This window comes from Trichosporon asahii (assembly GCF_000293215.1).
Source record: "Trichosporon asahii var. asahii CBS 2479 unplaced genomic scaffold scaffold00018, whole genome shotgun sequence".
NCBI lineage: Eukaryota > Fungi > Basidiomycota > Tremellomycetes > Trichosporonales > Trichosporonaceae > Trichosporon > Trichosporon asahii.
In genome coordinates this window covers 811198-828622 of record NW_014040906.1, presented here as the reverse complement: position 1 = coordinate 828622, position 17425 = coordinate 811198, and the positions used below count along the sequence as shown (strand labels likewise).

The 17425-nt window shown below is 56.1% G+C and overlaps 7 protein-coding genes across 7 annotated transcripts; 5 read left to right on the top strand and 2 right to left on the bottom strand.

Moving 5' to 3' along the window:
- Positions 1-1145: 1145 nt before the first annotated feature.
- On the top strand, positions 1146-1764 carry A1Q1_08230 (uncharacterized protein; the record flags this gene model as incomplete). Its single annotated transcript, XM_014326377.1, has 3 exons — positions 1146-1300; positions 1365-1407; positions 1453-1764. 3 exons carry the CDS (start codon positions 1146-1148, stop codon positions 1762-1764), a joined length of 510 nt encoding a protein of 169 aa, XP_014181852.1.
- A 152-nt stretch (positions 1765-1916) lies between these two features.
- On the bottom strand, positions 1917-4309 carry A1Q1_08229 (uncharacterized protein; the record flags this gene model as incomplete). Its single annotated transcript, XM_014326376.1, has 8 exons — positions 1917-1950; positions 2012-2181; positions 2231-2341; positions 2472-2574; positions 2622-2928; positions 3205-3324; positions 3475-4162; positions 4205-4309. 8 exons carry the CDS (start codon positions 4307-4309, stop codon positions 1917-1919), a joined length of 1638 nt encoding a protein of 545 aa, XP_014181851.1.
- Positions 4310-5236: 927 nt separating this feature from the next.
- Positions 5237-7097, top strand: A1Q1_08228 (uncharacterized protein; the record flags this gene model as incomplete). Its single annotated transcript, XM_014326375.1, has 5 exons — positions 5237-5261; positions 5306-6512; positions 6673-6919; positions 6967-7020; positions 7083-7097. The coding sequence occupies 5 exons, from the start codon at positions 5237-5239 to the stop codon at positions 7095-7097; spliced, it is 1548 nt and encodes a 515-aa protein (XP_014181850.1).
- Positions 7098-7244: 147 nt separating this feature from the next.
- Positions 7245-7733, top strand: A1Q1_08227 (D-lactate dehydrogenase; the record flags this gene model as incomplete). Its single annotated transcript, XM_014326374.1, has 1 exon — positions 7245-7733. One exon carries the CDS (start codon positions 7245-7247, stop codon positions 7731-7733), a length of 489 nt encoding a protein of 162 aa, XP_014181849.1.
- Positions 7734-7806: 73 nt separating this feature from the next.
- A1Q1_08226 (uncharacterized protein) lies at positions 7807-9110 on the top strand (the record flags this gene model as incomplete). Its single annotated transcript, XM_014326373.1, has 4 exons — positions 7807-8092; positions 8219-8457; positions 8516-8906; positions 8950-9110. The coding sequence occupies 4 exons, from the start codon at positions 7807-7809 to the stop codon at positions 9108-9110; spliced, it is 1077 nt and encodes a 358-aa protein (XP_014181848.1).
- A 4518-nt stretch (positions 9111-13628) lies between these two features.
- On the top strand, positions 13629-14582 carry A1Q1_08225 (uncharacterized protein; the record flags this gene model as incomplete). Its single annotated transcript, XM_014326372.1, has 4 exons — positions 13629-13757; positions 13798-14051; positions 14092-14388; positions 14426-14582. 4 exons carry the CDS (start codon positions 13629-13631, stop codon positions 14580-14582), a joined length of 837 nt encoding a protein of 278 aa, XP_014181847.1.
- A 28-nt stretch (positions 14583-14610) lies between these two features.
- A1Q1_08224 (cytoplasm protein) lies at positions 14611-15969 on the bottom strand (the record flags this gene model as incomplete). Its single annotated transcript, XM_014326371.1, has 6 exons — positions 14611-14720; positions 14761-15072; positions 15115-15217; positions 15263-15541; positions 15593-15724; positions 15769-15969. The coding sequence occupies 6 exons, from the start codon at positions 15967-15969 to the stop codon at positions 14611-14613; spliced, it is 1137 nt and encodes a 378-aa protein (XP_014181846.1).
- Positions 15970-17425: the final 1456 nt, after the last annotated feature.

Below are 17425 nucleotides of genomic sequence, written 5' to 3'. Positions count from 1 at the left end.
CGTCTTGAGTCTTCGGGGGAGCCGGACCGCTCAACCCCTAATCGGAAAACGTGGCGCTTTTGCATGGAATGGCCAGGTGTTTGATGGGGTTGATGTCGCACAGAATGAAAATGACACATACGTTCTGTTCTCTCAGCTCGAAGACGGCCGATCGATCGACCATGTCTTGCAAAACGTGAAGGGACCGTGGGTGGGCCGTTTTGGAACTCGCTGACGAAAAGCTACGCCTTTGTGTACTATGATGTCCGTCGAGCTTCGGACAGATGATAACTGACGATCTAGTTCCTCAATGATGTCGTCCACTTTGGTGTCGACGCGTTGTCCCGGCGTTCGCTGCTGCTGCACCTGCCAGACACGTGGGATGGCCGCCTCATCTTGACCTCATCGCGTAGCGGTGAAGGGAGGATCCAAGGTCTGGAAATGCAAGCACTGGACGGAGGGCAGAGAGGAACTGTCAATCTTAAAGAGTTCGGACAGATGGGCGCGGTAAGACCAACTCGACCTGGATTGTGCTGACGACTCAGTTCAGAGGTGGAATAATAACTACCACACATAATCTCCCATTGGGTGGACCAAGGTTCAAACTCACAGATATGCCCTCATATTCCGACCTCGCACAATGCGACCAAGATCCATCCGCTCAAGAGTCTGCGTGCATGACATTCCTGGAGGCCCTAAATGACTCCGTGCGCAGGCGCGTGATGACGATTCCACCACCACCTCAGAAAGGCGACGCACGAGTGGCGGTCCTGTTTTCCGGAGGAGTCGACTGTACACTACTGACCGTTTTACTACATCAGTGGGTGGCTGCCACTGGCTCGCGCTGACTTTTGAGGTGGCTTCCAGAGGGGGAGCCCATCGACTTGCTAAACGTTGCTTTCCAGCAACCATATCTGAACAACGTTACATACGACGTTCCGGACAGAATATCCGGCAGAGATGCCTGGCAAGAACTCTCAGGATGCTGTCCTACGAGACAATTCCGCTTCGTGGAAATTAATGTGTCTTTGGACGTGAGGCAAACGACACGCGTGTGCGAATGTGCTGACAGTCAGGAGAGCCGAGCACATCGGCAAAAAATCCTGGATCTGATTTATCCTAGTGACACAGGCAAGTCGAACGGAGAGTCGTAGCTGACCGCAGAAATGGATCTTGTGAGTAAATCGGCTTTATCAAGCTTATATAAGTCTTTGGGGTACCCTCTGTACTTTGCCGCCCGTGGGGAGGGCGTTGTAACCGAAAAGATATCACCTTTCCGTTCTGCTGCCAAAGTGCTCATCTCTGGCTTGGGAGCTGATGAGTGAGTGCACTCCAAGTTCTTAGTTACTGACAAGCAGGCAACTCGGCGGGTACACGCGGCACAGGAAAGCCTACAACAGAGGCTCGTGGACAGCTCTTGCAGAAGAGGTAGGTTGGCCGATGTTCCCGATCCGTGTTTGATCTGACACGCAGATTCAATTAGATATCGATAGAATTCCACTTCGCAACCTCTCCAGGGACGACAGAGTGATATCCTCGCAGGGCCGCGAATCCCGATACCCATATTTGGACGAAAACCTCATGGCTGTGGTCTCAGCGATGCCCGTGTGGACAAGATGCGACATGCGATTACCGCCAGGTGAAGGGGACAAACTCCTGATCAGACTTTCGGCCCGGCACTGTGGCCTGCATCGCACAGCTGGGCGGGTCAAGCGCGCCATGCAGTTTGGTACCAAGAGCGCGAAACTCAATCCTGGCAAGGGTCAGGACAAGATTGTTATGTAGTCTGCTTTCGATGCGCCTCCAGGGAACGCCAGATGCATACACACATACAACGACTTCAAATTATTACACGATAGGGTCTTCACGGAAAACCTCGCCTTCGAACTAATGCGTCAGTGATAGAGATGATGAGCCACTCACCGCCTCTTTGGTCTCTATCGAGTGATTGTTACCGATCTCGCCGTCAATCTGATGACAAATAAACAGCGCATCGGCCCTGCAGTGAGCGACATCCACCCCGCCCACTTACACATCTGTGAGCACCGCCGAGCCTGTCCTAATAGCAAGGAAAGGAATGCCTCCACAGAGAATGGCTGCGATAGGGGCATAGGTCGGGTTATGGAGCGAGTGTGCCATGTAGAGGTAGCCGGCTGTGGCAGTGAAGAGGGCCGTCGCCGTCGAGCTCAGCGTCAATAAGAGCTTGATCAGGGTGTCTGCAGTCAGCTCCATCTCGTTTCCACGGTCTTACAATCCAAAAGTTGGCCGCTTCGTCGGCGACTGGCAAGCCCCACCGCCCGACGAGCGCTGGGCCAAAAGGCTTCCCCAGTGATGCCCACATAGACGAGGGCATAGCCATTGACTTGATCCATTATGTTAGCTGCCACTGAAAAGATCGGCATGAGCCGAGCCATGAACGACAGTGACCTCGGAAGACGGCGAGGAGTCGTTAGGCCCTTCAGTTCGCTCGCCGCGCGGCCGATGACCCGGACAGACGCTACAATGAGGGATCCTAGGCAAATGCTGCCCAGGGAGGTACCCGTGGCTCGATGAGCAGCAGCAGTGGTGATCTCGAGGGGATCGTAGAAGCTCTCGCTGTACGTCAGCCAACGCGGCTGCTTAAAGCTTACCGATGAAAGTACCATTCGCCAACAACGGCCGCCACGGCCACCCGACCCACACCACGAATGACACCCCAGGACCAAACCCAGACTGCTGTTACGAGGAGCATTAGCCAGCCAGCATACGGGCGGAGATGGAAAACCCAAGTGTTCTCGCGTCTGACATCAGTTTTGCTCAATGATGCACGCACGGATGTCTCCAGTAACCGATTGTCCCCAGGCGAATTAGCAAGGTCATAAACGGTATAGACGCAACCGCAAATGTTGCCAGGAGGAGAGGCGTCATGATGAGAAGAGGCGGGTGGCGCAGCAGGAGTTGGGTCGAAAGCTGTTTCGTAAGATCACTGTCCATGTACCTTAGACATACCTCTACGACCGAGACTGTGCGGTTCAGTCGCTCGCGGCGAAGCCACAGCATCCTGGCAAACCAAGCGGCAAGAAGCCAGGTAAGAATGGCCATAAGTCGTAGCCCAGCGGTCGCCCACCACGATCCACCCGTGTCCGGCTCACTTATCCTTTCAAAGCTGGCTCCGATCGCCCACCAGCCACACACGAAGAGTGAAAAGGGAATGACAACCGCTGTTGAGAGCAGAACTGGGCGTACTGTCTTGCTCAGGAGGAAAAGGAATGCTGGGGGCATAGCGATAGCTGGAATAAGCAGAGTCAGAAGTAGCGGCATAAGCGGCAAGATCGAGGGTGGTGGCCGCTTTGGTTTCGTTGGAGCCTGCTCCTGTCAGCGTCGCTTCCACGATACCTTACGTCTGTCGATCCCCACACCACCATCAGTCCTACGAAGAGCATCACAAGACTGAAGAGCCATAGAGCTAAAAAGCTGATGTCTGCATGTCAGGCTTCGCGCGCCCAAGTAGCTCACCTCGGTACTTCCGGAGCCCCTCTCGTTCCCAATGTCCAAACCGACCCCTGTATACTTGTAATCGTACTGGTACTCGGGTTGTCAAATGAGCGACATCGTCGGCCCCCAGCAAAGGCTCTTCCAAGGCAGAGCGATCACCATCGAGCTGTGGAACAGCGCCGACATGGTAGCCTTGCGGGGCGCGTTCGTAGCCAAAGCTATCATCCTCCTCGGGGTCAGAATCCTTCGAGTTTTGAGATGATTCACTGGAGGAGGACGAGGGGAACACGCTCTGATAAGCCAGCCAGCCCCTTTTCCCTTTGCCAGCCTGCCCTGGGGCTGCCGATGCTCCGCCTCTCAACGAGCGGCGCATGGCGGCGACACGATCGAGATCGGCTTCTATCTCGCCTTCACTGTCTGAGGAAGGTCCATACGGGTCGGGCACAGCGCGATGTGTCCCATGATCTGTGGCTGTCCCACCACTCAGAGTACCATCAAATAGCAAACCACCTGCTGAGCTCGAGGTGTCATCAGTGATAGACGGGATGCCGTCGATGCCGGGGCCTGGGAACGGCGGCGTCGATGACCGGGAAGGTGTCGAATGTGATGTAGCCGATTCGTGGAGGCGGGGTCCGTTCTTCGAAGCGCTGGGAGAGGCCAGAAAAGGGTCGTGCGACACTGAAGACGGGGTTGGTCTGTCGCCGTCGTGCTAAACGTTAGTCAGATCGCTTGGGTAGGTGCGATAACATACTGCGACTGGCGTTACAGCATTGCCACTCGAAGGGTCAGGATCCGCAAGATACCTGCTCGCGTACGCCGTGAAGCGCGATTGGTCCGACGCAGATGGATCGGGCATGATTCTGCACGGGTCCGCTGCGGTTGAAAGGAATTGGGTGTGGTGTTCTATCGGCAGACAACGCAACTCGCGTGTAGTCGTGAGGCTCAGCGATGCAGTGTGAGATCACTTCGAATTGACGCGGGTAGCGCGAAGTGCCGAACGGCGGAGCTGAGAGGGGAGATTGGGCGATTGTATCAGGTATCAGAGGTGAAAGAGATGGAGTTGCGCTAAATGGTGTAGAAAACGATCGAGACAACGAGTCTGCAACGAAGTCGTTCATGTTGTGGCAACAATCGTCATACAGTGTGTGTGGTGGAGGACGAATTTGCCCCCGTTCCACTAGCGGCGTGATCCGTTAGTCGTTATGTCTCCAAGGATGACGACCTGTGAACCCAGGCGTGACTGCGCATAATGACTGCTTGTCACCGCGGAGTACGCTGGCAGCGACGCTCATAGCGCGTCGCTGTTGACCGTGAGCTGATGGTTGCCACCGACGTCTCCGATACCAGCGACACTGGGGTCTGCCAGGGTTCAGTCAGGTCAGGGTGAAGCCAACATGCAGTTCTACAGCTGCCTAATGCCCTAATGCAACCCCCCCCTCTCTTCCTCCTCCCTACTGAACAGCGGACTATGGCTCAGGCACGCCTAATCTGGGCGGGTGGTTGGGCGGACATAACGATCCGCCTGACAAACCTGACCTCGGGACTTTGACGTAGTTGACATACCGACGTGGTTACTCTCCCGGCGGCAGCCCTCCGCCCCGGGCCGGGCTGAAGCTCACGGCCTGCCCCCACGGCAGCGTCATCGATCATTCGGTGATTACACAACCTCTGAGAAGCGCACGCTGTCCGTATCCTCTTAATACCAACGGCTGTCCACCATCTCAATTTCCCACCATCTCCCATTCTCTTCTCTGATCAGTTCTGACGTCCAAACAAGGCAAACATGGCCACCGGCAAGCTCGCTACAAGTGAGTATGCTACATATGACAGATGGTTTCGTGCTGACCGCAAGAATACTCGTCGTGGCAGAAGCTCGACGAGCTCTACGAGGCCAAGCGTCCGAAGCTCGTGCTCAAGGACCTCTTCGCTGCCGACCCGGAGCGCTTTGCCAAGCACTCGCTGCAGTTCAAGTCGGACAACCCGAATGTCGACATCCTCCTCGACTACTCCAAGAATCTCGTCGATGATGAGGTTCTGAAGGCCCTCTTCGCCCTCGCCCGCGAAGCCGATGTCGAAAAGTACCGCGACGAGATGTACGCCGGCCAGCACATCAACACGTCCGAGGACCGCGCAGTGCTTCACATTGCCCTCAGGAACCCACCTGCCAGCCAGGGTGGATACACGTTCAAGGAGGAGGGCGCAAACGATGGTGTTCATGAAGTGCTCCACCACATGCAGCAGTTCACCGAGCAGATTCGTTCCGGCGAGTGGAAGGGATACACTGGAAAGCCCATCAATACCGTCGTCAACATTGGCATTGGTGGCTCTGACCTTGGCCCCGTCATGGTATCCGAAGCTCTCAAGTTCTACAGCAAGCGCGACATCGCCATGCACTTCGTCTCCAACATTGACGGCACGGATATGGCTGAGACCCTCAGGGTCTGCGACCCCGAGACGACTCTGTTCATTGTGGCTTCCAAGACGTTCACCACTCAGGAGACTATCACCAACGCCGAGACCGCAAAGGAGTGGTTCTTGAAGTCGGCCAAGGACAAGGCCGCTGTCGCCAAGCACTTCGTCGCTCTTTCCACCAACACTGCTGCTGTGACGGCCTTCGGCATCGATGAGGCCAACATGTTCCAGTTCTGGGATTGGGTCGGTGGTCGCTACTCCCTCTGGTCGGCCATCGGACTCTCGATTTGCATCAGCATCGGATACAACAACTTCCACGAGCTTCTCAGCGGTGCGCACGCCATGGACGAGCACTTTAAGAACACCAAGCTGGAGGAGAATCTGCCCGTCATCCTGGCGCTCATCGGCGTCTGGTACAACGACTTCTACAGTGCCGAGACGCAGGCGCTGCTGCCCTATGACCAGTACCTGCATAAGTTCGCAGACTACTTCCAGCAGGGTGACATGGAGTCCAACGGCAAGTCGGTGACCAAGGACGGCTCACGCGTGAACTACCAGACGGGACCCATCATCTGGGGCCAAAGCGGAACCAACGGGCAGCATGCTTTCTACCAGTTGATCCACCAGGGAACCAAGCTCATTCCTTGGTACGTGTGATGATTGCGCTGCCACTGACCTGCAGTGACTTTATCGCCCCCGTTGAGACGTTGAACCCCATTCGCGGTGGCCTGCACCACGAGATTCTGCTTTCCAACTTCTTCGCCCAGCCCGAGTGAGTGTGGAAGTGACCTCGTCGCTGACAAACAGGGCTCTTGCGTTTGGCAAGACCGAGGAGCAGGTCATCAAGGAGCTCGGCCCGAAGGCCTCGCAGAACAGTGCTCTCGTGAAGTCCAAGATTTTCGAGGGCAACCGCCCCACCAACTCGATCATGTTCCAGAAACTCACCCCGGGGACCCTCGGAGCTCTTATCGCCATGTATGAGCACAAGATTCATGTCCAGGGCGCGATCTGGGGCATCAACTCCTACGACCAGATGGGCGTTGAGTTGGGCAAGGTGGGTGTCAGTCACAAGCCCTTATCTGACGGCAGGTTCTCGCCAAGGCCATTCTGAAGCAGCTCCCCAATGAAAAGGATGTCACTGGACACGACAGCTCCGTGAGTCATGATTGGTTAAACGTGCTAATAAGCAGACCACTGGTCTGATCCACTTCTACCAGACTCACCGCAAGTAAAGCGCTGCGACATGCACTGTGCAGAAGATAGCTAGCTCTATGTAAATTGTAAAGCCAGATGTAAAGCGTCATGGAAGCGTAGTCGTCTCGAGCGGATTGCCGAGGCCGAGTCGGTAATGCGGTATCTTTCGCTAATGATTGATTCCGATGGCGTGCCCCAACGCTGAACTCTCGAGACATCATACCGGAGACGTTCGAACTCTTGTCGACAACTCTCTCACTCCCCAAATGTCAACCGTTCGCTCATTTGCACGAGCTCTCGGCGCAACCAGGAGGGTCGCGCTGTCCGCGCCTGCCAGGCCTGTGTTCAGGGCCCCTCTCGCCCGCTCCGTCCGCTACGGCTCCCACTTGCCGGACCGCAACTCGTCGTTCACCAAGGTCACCGAGGATCATGTCAAGCAAATGAGGTCTATGCTTGGCTCGCCGTCCTCTCTGCTTACCACCCTGGATGGCTCATCGACGGCCGACGACTTGGCCAACTTCAACAACGATTGGATGAATAAATACCACGGTCACAGCCAGGTCGTTGTCAAGCCAAAGACGACGGAGGAAGTGTCTAGCATCATGAAGTTCTGCAATGAGAACAATATCGCAGTCGTTCCCCAGGGCGGAAACACAGGCCTTGTTGGTGGGTGACTGGATGCTGTGAACACTGACGCCAGGTGGTGGTGTTCCAATCCACGACGAGGTGGTTCTGTCTTTGGCAAACATGAACAAGGTCCGCTCGTTCGACCCCGTCTCCGGCATTCTTGTTGTTGACGCCGGAGCGATCCTCGAGACCACTGACAACTTCTTGGAATCGCAAGGATTCATCTTCCCTCTCGACCTCGGAGCCAAGGGCTCCTGTCAAATTGGCGGCAATGTCGCGACCAACGCAGGAGGCTTGCGCCTTCTCCGCTACGGTTCTCTGCACGGCACAGTTCTAGGTCTCGAGGTTGTCCTCCCGGACGGCACCATCTGGAACGGGTTGAGCAAGTTGAGGAAAGACAACACCGGTGCGTCACGTACTCTGTAGACGTGCTAACTTGAAGGTCTTGATCTGAAGCAGTTGTTCATCGGTTCCGAGGGCTCCTTGGGTGTCATTACGGCGGTTTCCATTCTCTGCCCCCGTCGTCCTACAGCCCAGAACGTCGCCGCGTTTGCTGTCTCTTCGTACGAAGGTGTCCAAGAGGTCTTTGCGGACGCCAAAAAGTATCTCGGCGAGATCCTTTCCGCATTCGAGTTTTGGGATGCTCAAGCTTACACGCTTGTCCGCAAGGTTCTCGAGGAAAATGGCGTGGAACGTGAGGTCTTCGAGGAGGAAGGTCCCTTCTACTGCCTTATCGAGACCGGTGGCAGTAATGCTGAGCACGACGCAGAGGTGTGTCTTGAAGCGGAACGTCGCTAACGAGTCGCAGAAACTCGGCAACCTGCTGGAGGATCTTATGGAGAAGAACAAGGTCCTGACTGGCGTACTCTCCCAAGACGACACGCAGTTTAAATCTATCTGGGCACTCCGTGAACTCCTTCCAGAGTCTTGCGGAAAAGCTGGGGCCGTCTACAAATACGATCTTTCCGTGCCCGTTGGCGAGATGTACGAGATCGTGGAGAAGATGAGGGAGAGGCTCCGCGAGAGGGGGCTGCTCAAGGGTGATGGAGCGGCCGGTGACCCTATCCGTGCTGTTGTAGGATATGGGCACATGGGCGACGGTAAGTGTCGTGAGCATTTGTCACCGCTGATAGCAGGCAACCTCCACCTGAACATCGTTGCCGACAAGTACACGGACGAGATTGAACAAGCCATCGAACCCTACGTGTACGAGATTGTCTGTGAGTGTTTTGTGGAAGAGAGTAGGGCACAGCTAACGTAAAGCTGAGAAGTCGGGTAGTATCTCCGCTGAGCACGGCCTCGGAGTCATGAAAGCACCCCACGTCCATTACTCCCAGTCCGACGTGTCCATCGATCTGATGCGCAAGCTGAAGCACCTGTTCGATCCGAAGGGTGTCCTCAACCCTTACAAGTACATCCAGTGAAACGTTTAGATCTGCATGCAGGGAGATTCCTTCATTCATTCATATCATTCTTTCTTCTAATTCATTGTTATTTGACGAGGAGGACGTTCAGCGCCTTCTGGAAATCATAGCCATTGGCATCAAGTGCTTCGACCACTAGGGACCGCGGGAAACCCATGGAACACAGCTATCGAGTGTCAGTACCGTTTACCGTTTACACTCTCCCAGCGACAAACTCACACGCTTGACGTCCTCTAAATCGTCCGCCTGTGGCACGTCGTTGCTCGGTCGAGCCGAGGGTGGCTTGGGACGGGCGGGAATAGGTGGAGTAGCCGCCGGGGCTTGCTCTACCGGAGCAGCACCGCTTTCAGGTCCTGTCGAGCTGCAGTCAGTATACTACTCCAAGCACATCAGACTTACGGGGCGGGAGTGAATTCTCCTCCGAACGCATCATCGAACGAGAGCGCCGAAGGCTGACTCGCGGTCCCCGAGTTATAGCTGTTGGAGACCCCCCACGCATCCATTCCTCCGTCTCCCATCTGCTTCACGTGGTCCGGACCAACCACCTCGTAGCTACGAAGCATGGAGCTGTTGTTGTCTGAAGTCGAGTTGGGCAGCGACGGCTGAGACGGGAAGTCGCCAAAGTCCTCATCAAAGTTGGCAAATTCGTCGTCGAACGCATTGGCTACGGGCTGCTGTCCCAGTTGCTGCGATTGCTGCGGCGGCTGTTGCTCCGTACCGGCCCGGAGCTGAGAGACATCTTGAGGCTCCTCCTGTTCCTTCGGGGGCTGTCCAAACGGAGTGGCAGGGAGATCGTGTGTCCCTGGGACACCCAGGTTGATCGCCGGCGCGGCCTGATTCGCTGTGGGAGGCTTATCTGAGAAATCGAACTCAGATTCGTCGTCGAACTCAGACGCTTTGGGGGCACCGAGCGACTCGTCCGCTGGGGCAGGGAAAGCACCAGGGACGTCGAGCGTGCCACTCGTCTGGACCGCTGAAGGGCCAGGGTTGGCACTGAGGGGATCGAAAGACTCCCCGAAATCACTCTTGCTTGCATCAGCCTGTGGCTGGCGGTCTACCGATGACCTCGGGGGAGCGTCTAGGGGTGCTCCAAAAGGATCAACGGTACCGGAGGCGACTGATAGAGGGGACGTGATTGCGGTCCGTTCATCGGCCGACGGGGTGGCCACGGAGTCGGAGCGGCTACTCTGGCGTCCTGCAGGGGGAGGCGGTGCATGGCGACGAACACGCGCAGCAGGATGCTCCGCATCTGCATCAACCGATGCTGCCTGGGGCGCCGCCTCCAACGAAGGCGAACGATGCTCTTTGCCGTAGGTACGTCGCGGGCCCTCAACGTCTTCCGGGCCCTCTTCATCGCCAGAAGACTCGGCGTCGCCTGAAACCGTCGCGGCGATAGGCTCGGCATTGTTTGCCTCAGGATGTTCGGCAGAAGGCTGCTCCCCGGGATGCTGTTCCGTTGAGAGGGGGGTCGCACGATGACTCGAAGGTGGGATAGCCTGCGTAGACAGAGACCGGTCATGCTGCTCTGGGCGGCCCAGGTCTGTTTCTGCCTCCGCCGCCGACGGCCCGGACGGATCGGCAACGGCTGGAGCGATATTATCCACCGGAGGCGCAGTGTCCTCCGTGTCGAAATCTGCGAACGCAGAATCGAAATCTGTGGGGGTCTGGGCCGTAATAGAGGGGACCTGTTGGCTGAATGAATCATCAAAACCCACAGCGGGGACCTGTTGTTTGAACGAGTCATCAAAGCCCACAACAGGGACTGCTGCAGAAGCAGTTGAGTGCATTCCGAAGGGGTCGCGTTCGCGTGATTCTGTAGACTCGGCAGAGCCTTGGTCGAACTGAGTGTCGGGCCCAGCAGTGACCCCACCTGCAGCCGCGGCCCCACTCACGGCCGCGCCTCCACTCAAGGCCGCGCCTGCTAACAGCGCTCCGGGGACAGTCTCAGCTGTACGCGCCGGTGACATGTCAGCAGACGGAGTGCGGAAGCGCTCGAAGGGATTGGTGGATCGTTGCGAAGCACCGGTTGCGTTGGGACTTAAAGCTCTCGGAGTGGAGAGCGGTGAAGCAGGAGTGACTTCCGCCTGCGACGACTCGTAATCCTTGTTTGCTTGCTCGGCGTTGCGAACCTCTGCTTGAGCCGCATCTCGTCCAGCCTCTGCAGTGGATACTTGTTTCTTCGCGATTGAAACGAGACCCTTTTGCTGTCGAGCCTCCTTGCGAACCTTCTCCAACAGCAACTTCAGACCAGTCTTCTCGTCCTCCAGCTCCTTGACTTGCTTGTGCAAACCGCGGACCTCTTCCTTGTCACGGAGGAAGGATTGTTCAAGTTCATCCTTCTCCATGCGCATTGCGTTCAGGTCGCTCTCCGCGGAGATGACATCAGCTCTGAGCTGTTTCAGTTGGGCGGCTTGCTCTCCGACGCGAACACGCAGGTCAGAGACCGCCTTCGTTTCCGTCTCATGCTTGGAGCGTGCGGATGCCAACTCGCGTTCCAGAGTTTGCAAGTCTGCGGCGTTCGTTGTCTCCTGTTGTTCGAGCTCGGACTTAGTCTTCTCCAACTGTGAGAGCCCTCGGGTGGTGTTCTCTAGCTGCAATTTCTTGTTGCCAATGTCAGCTGACTTCTCGGGAACACTGGCAGCGGCGTCGTCTCCCAATAGGTCCCCAGCTGGCTGAGAAGCAGGGGCTGTACGACGTCAGCGTGAAATGTCTCCAGAGACCTCTTACCGAAAGAGTTGGAAGAGGGTTCAGGGGTCTGAGCTCCCCGAGTGGCAGGAAGCTGCCGAGAGGACGCTGTACCTGTACTGCGCCGCGATGGAGGTTGAGGCAGGAACGCGGTTGCCGCCGAAACACCTCCGGCCGGAGCCGAGGGCGCAATCTCGTTAGAGTCGTTGAAGAGGTCGAATAAATCTTTAGATGCGGAAGATGGCTGGGTGACCTCGGGGCGATCAACAGTTTGCGAACCTCGCAAGTTTGGGGGAATGAGGCTGTTGGGCAGCGCAGTGGGAATATCTTGACCCGCGAGCTTGGCATTGATCAGATGCATGGCCACTGCGAACTCGTCGCGGTCGAGTTTGCCTTCTTGTCTGATGTCGGCGAGATCCCTGAACCGTCAGATATGCTAACCCCCGTTGGCTTACCAGATACTGGCCAGAGTTCCTTCATCTAGTTGGCTTTGGAGCATGAAGGGCACAGCTACGTCTCCCTCGACCACGCCTTTGTTCTGGGGGTCCAGCTGCGCAAAGAATCGGTCAGACGTAGCCTTGGCCTCCGGAGTCACGTCCCAAGGCTCGGTGACACTAGAGCCGGCACGGTTGTGCCCACCACCACCATACGCGTTGTAAGGAATGGCAGTGGACCCTTGCCGGCTTGGAGTCATGGTAGCGGAGCGCGGTGGAGTGTTCGTGGCAGCTGAGAAGCTTTGGCCCGTCATCTGTGGTTGCAGAGTACCGGTCGGCTGTCTTTGCAGAGACCCCGTAGTTTGGGCTTGCATAGGGCTTGTGGGCCGGGCACCATGTGCCACCGATGGCGGAGGACGGCCGTTGGAAGCAGCCTCGTACAAACCCGGTGGTAGTGACGCGGGCAGGCGTAAGGTCGGATTTGCCATGCAGCTCTGGATGAGATGCATGCCGATGATGAAATCGGTAAGGTCCAGCGCGCCTCGATCTTGAGTATCCGCCAATTGCCTGGGGGGTCAGCTCTGGTCTGGAGCAGTTGCGCACCAAATCTGGGCCAGCTTGTCGTAAGGAAGCTTGCTCTTCAGAAAGACATTGCGGGCCTTTTCGCCAGTAACGAGCCCATTCGCTGGGCCGCAGCCTACGAAGATCCGAGTGAACTTCGTGCGATCCGCGGGGCTTAGAGGAGGCAATGACCCACCCGTTGCGGTGGGAGACAACGGGCTTGTAGAAACAGACACAGGAGGACCAGGATAGCCCTTGAATGAGGGCAGTGGGCCGGGTTTAGCCGCTAACGATGGATCGACCTGCGTCTGCCCGGTTGACTGCGCCCAACCGATCAAGCGTGCAACTTTACAGAAGCCATCCTTGGTAAGGAAGCCGTTGTTGTCTGGGTCCGCTATGGCCCATATCTCTCCCAGAGTCTGTTGAGGCAGTCCAGACGACGTCAGAAATGGGAGGGCGTCCGAACCCGGAAGTACTCCACTCTGAGGCGTCAGTCCCAGTCGACTACGAAGACTTACGTCGTCCTTGTTGACAGTCTCGAACAGGCGGTTAAAGTACTGCTGCTCTTGAGCAGATAGAGGAGCAGCCATCGCAGTGGTGTTCACCTAGAAGGTTTCCACGCGTGAAACGTATGGATTAGTTACCGGCAATCAGATGGTTGTCGAGATTATCGATAGCGGTGGGGATGAGTTGGGTTAAGGACGTGGTGGGTGGATGGCGTCACTGATCGCCGCATGGATCGGAACGAATCGGGGGACCGAATAAAGAACAGGGAATGGAATCATGACATAACGCTTGGAGGCACTCATTGACCGACATTTCCATTCATCCGACGGCCATGCTTTCAGCTCCAGATTGGGTCAACCGCTTCTACTCCAAATTCCCGCTCGTTGTCCTTGAGCCGGAGGACTCGTTGGACTGGAAGAATGCCACGCCGGCTGGCAGGGGAAAAGATTATACGCTCTGGGTGAGTGCGGAAGCTCATACAGGCACTAATGTTCCGACAGGTCCATGGAGGAAAGCCCAGCACCGCGAACGATGCCAAACACGCTTGGGCGTCACCCGATCCGGCCTCTCTTCATGCACAGCTACTCTTGTTGCTGAGAGGCATTCCGGTCAACATGAGGATTTGGACCAACGAAACTGCAGTACCCGGGGGTGCCTTGCCGACGTTACATCTCACCTCTGGAAATCGATTGGTCCCTCACCATGATATACGAACTTGGCTCGACGGCACACATAAGCTGTCGAGGGACGCAGAGTGAGCGTTTTGTTTCAGCCACGAGGCATTCTAACATCAGGCTGCACGGAATGCCTTCCCAGGCTGCATTCGATGGTGCCGTGGCTCTCGCAAAGCTGGTACTCGGGAGGATCAAGCCGGCACTTCTCTTGTCTGCAAGCGTGTCAACCTCGGAAAACGTCGTCCTTCTGGCCGCTGAGCCGCCCTCATTGAGTGCTGGGTTGGCTACACCTCTGCCAGCGTCCTTAACGGGGGACGCACGTTGCTTTCAGGAATCGACCTTGATCGATCGAGGAGTTGAGGCACTGTCGGCCTTGGCATCTAAGGTCGATCCCAAGCATTGGGCTCTGGGAGCCGCGTGAGCTTCCTTCGTGTAACCATTCCTAACGTCACAGCGCGCCGACACCGCTCGATGCTCTAATTACGGCCTATGTGCACCCCATCTATTTGCTCCCCAACGGTTCACCCCTGAAGAATGCTTTACTCTCAATGCCGCAGTTGGAAAGTTACGTGGGGCGAGTCATGGATGCCGCGGGCGAGCAGGCTTGTTGATGTGGTAGTATGCATTTTGATTGTACAATTAATCGTCATCAGACAACAGCTCAGCGAGTTCGCGCTCCTCTTCCTCCGTCAGAGCAACACTGTCTTGCGAAGCAGGCTCATAATCAAGCTTAGGGGGGTGAAGCAGCTCTGTCCCTGTCAGCGTCGACGGCCCACAATTCCTCCCTACCTTGTATGGTCCACCTTCTCACCGTGCCATCAAGGCCAGCGGTAACCACGTGTGGGATGCTTTTCCCGTTCTCAGCCTTCAACCACGGGACAATCGCGGTTACCTCACCGCAATGGCCAGAAACGATACTGATCGGTTGGTTCTTCGTGGCTTGCAGGTTGGCCGCATCCCAAATTCGGACCTCTTCGTCCTCTGCGCCCGTGAGGATGTAAGGCAGCCCAAACGGTTGAGCAAGCAATGACTTTACGTAGCTGGGGTGCTTGAGCACGACTGAGGGATCACCATGGAAGCGGGCGGTCTTGTCCATGGACACTGCAACGTGTCAGCGCCGCGCAATCAGGAACGAGCACATACCGCTCCAGATGCCGTCCTCTGTCGGGTAAAGCTGACCGACGCTGGTGTCGTGGGTGTTGAGGTCTTCAACGAACTTCATAGGTGTTTGTGTGCTTCCGACAGCCTAGCGAGCGACATTCAGCACTGATTCACACAGTTTGTGACTTACTTTAATGAGGTTCCAGCGTTTGATGACCCCCAAGGAATCAGACGTCCATACAATGATGTTGTCCTGGGCACCCGCTTCCGGGATCCAATACGCCGCCGAGTCCACGGGGCGTGTATGATCCTTGATGGTTTGGATAGTTGTGGGTTCCTCATTCGAGCTCAGAGCGGAAAGGTCCCAAAGCCGACACGACTTGTCCGAGGACGTCGAAAGCAACGTCGGCGGAGAGGTGGGAAGCACCGTCACGCTCTTCACAAAGTCCTGATGCCCTTGAAGAGTGAACTTACACTCCCCGGTCTGAAAAATGAGTCAATGAGTTATCGGGGATCTTACCGCTGCATCCCATATCTTGACAGTCTTATCCCACGACGAGGTGATGAGAGCAAGCCAGGGTGTCTCGCCGGCAACCTTGAAGAGTTGCACACTCGTGACTGGCCCTTTGTGCCCCTTGTAGAGCATGGTAGTCTTGCCCGTCTATCGTCAGTAAAGGCCAAAGTTCTCCATCTCACCGCCAAGTTTATCTTCCGTGCCTGCCAGCCCGACTCTGCAGTCCATGCGAGCTGGTCATCGACCAGGAGATCCAGCACCTTGCTGGACACTTTGATGGGGTCTCCGACCTTCTCGGCTGCCTTGAGCTTTCGTTCCCGTCTCTCAGCATTGCTGAGTTCCGAGGTCGTCTGGAACAAGTAATCTGGGTCGTTTGTCTGCATGGCGAGAGTGATTGTGTTGTGACGGATCGACACAAGCCTTCGACCTTCATGGACCAAGGCAGCGACGCTTAGTGACCTCCACTTTCAGAAATCCCGAAGATTATCCGGTGCCTGTCAAATCACGTGGACTGAAATTTGGAGAACTGCTTTTGTCAAGATTCGAACGCTGGATCTTCTCGCTTTGGTTGGTCCTGTTCTCACAAGACGACTGGCAGTGAGTTTCGAATGGCAGTGTGCTGCACTATAACCAACTAGGGCTAGCTCAGTGGACAATGACCGGTGGCCGCCCAGCGGCGTTCAGTTACTGCTAGTTCGAACTCATGAGGAATTAGTAATGGCCACGCGAGCGGAAGGTGGCTGGTGTGTCAAGCCAGTCGATGCTAAACTGAGGGGTCCGCAAGATAATGTGGAGGGCACATGAGGAGTACACGCGTGGAGAAGTTCGGGGCCAGGCGACAGACAGGCGGTGGCGCCAAATGCTGCCGAAGGGCGAAGTCAGGAAAAGAACATGATTCTAAAGGCAACCCGAGCTGGGGAAAGTTGCTTCCTGGGGCAAATAACCGTCGTCGCTCCCACTGATCGACCGTGGGAAAGCATGGTTCTAGGGAATCTGAGCTCCGACCTCGAAATCAGGATGTGGCCCATGGCCTCTCACGAATTGGACGGCGCTGAGAATGGCCAGGCGTTATTGGGCACGCTCTTACTCTCGCTTGATGCACGATCGCATGCACGACGGGGCATTCGCAATCCCAACTTACCTCAAAGTGGATGATTTCAAGTCGAAGTCGGAGGAGGGCTCAGGCTGATTCATTGTTTCCCACGGTCGCAGATGCTAGTGGATGATCGAGACTCGTGGTCGCAGCAGACTTCCCACGGTCATCGCGGACTAACACCGTGGGGAAGTGCGATTTTAGCGAAGGTGTCCTCCAACGCGGTTTGTTCTTACCTACCTAGATGTCGAGCGGCCGGCTTCGACTCCTGACTACGCGTACAGCTCCACGTCTCTGGCCTCCGCGTGGTTGTGGGCGTTGCTACATGATTCAATTCAGAATTTCGGTCTATCAGTCACTGGAGTTGGCCATTACTCCACTAACTACGAAGATCTGGACACCGTAGTTGGACTGTCAGGTATAGCTCGATCTGCGCTACCATATCCCGGGCTTACAGAGCGGGTTTCAATGGCAATTTCCCCGACAACTCAGAGATCTTGCTCTGATACTCTGGGCTATAGTGTAGCACCCTGCCATTCGAGACTCCAAGCAAGGTCACACGCTCGCGTCGTTCACCGATCATAGTGCTCTTTCTGATTCCCAACATACTCCACTGCTATTCGAGGCTATACTCATGGAAGTAATGAACACCACTGAGCTAGCCCTAGTGGATTATAGTGCAGCACACTGCTATTCGAGACTATACACTCGGATAGCCTGGCCCAGCCGCCTGTACTGTCGATGCA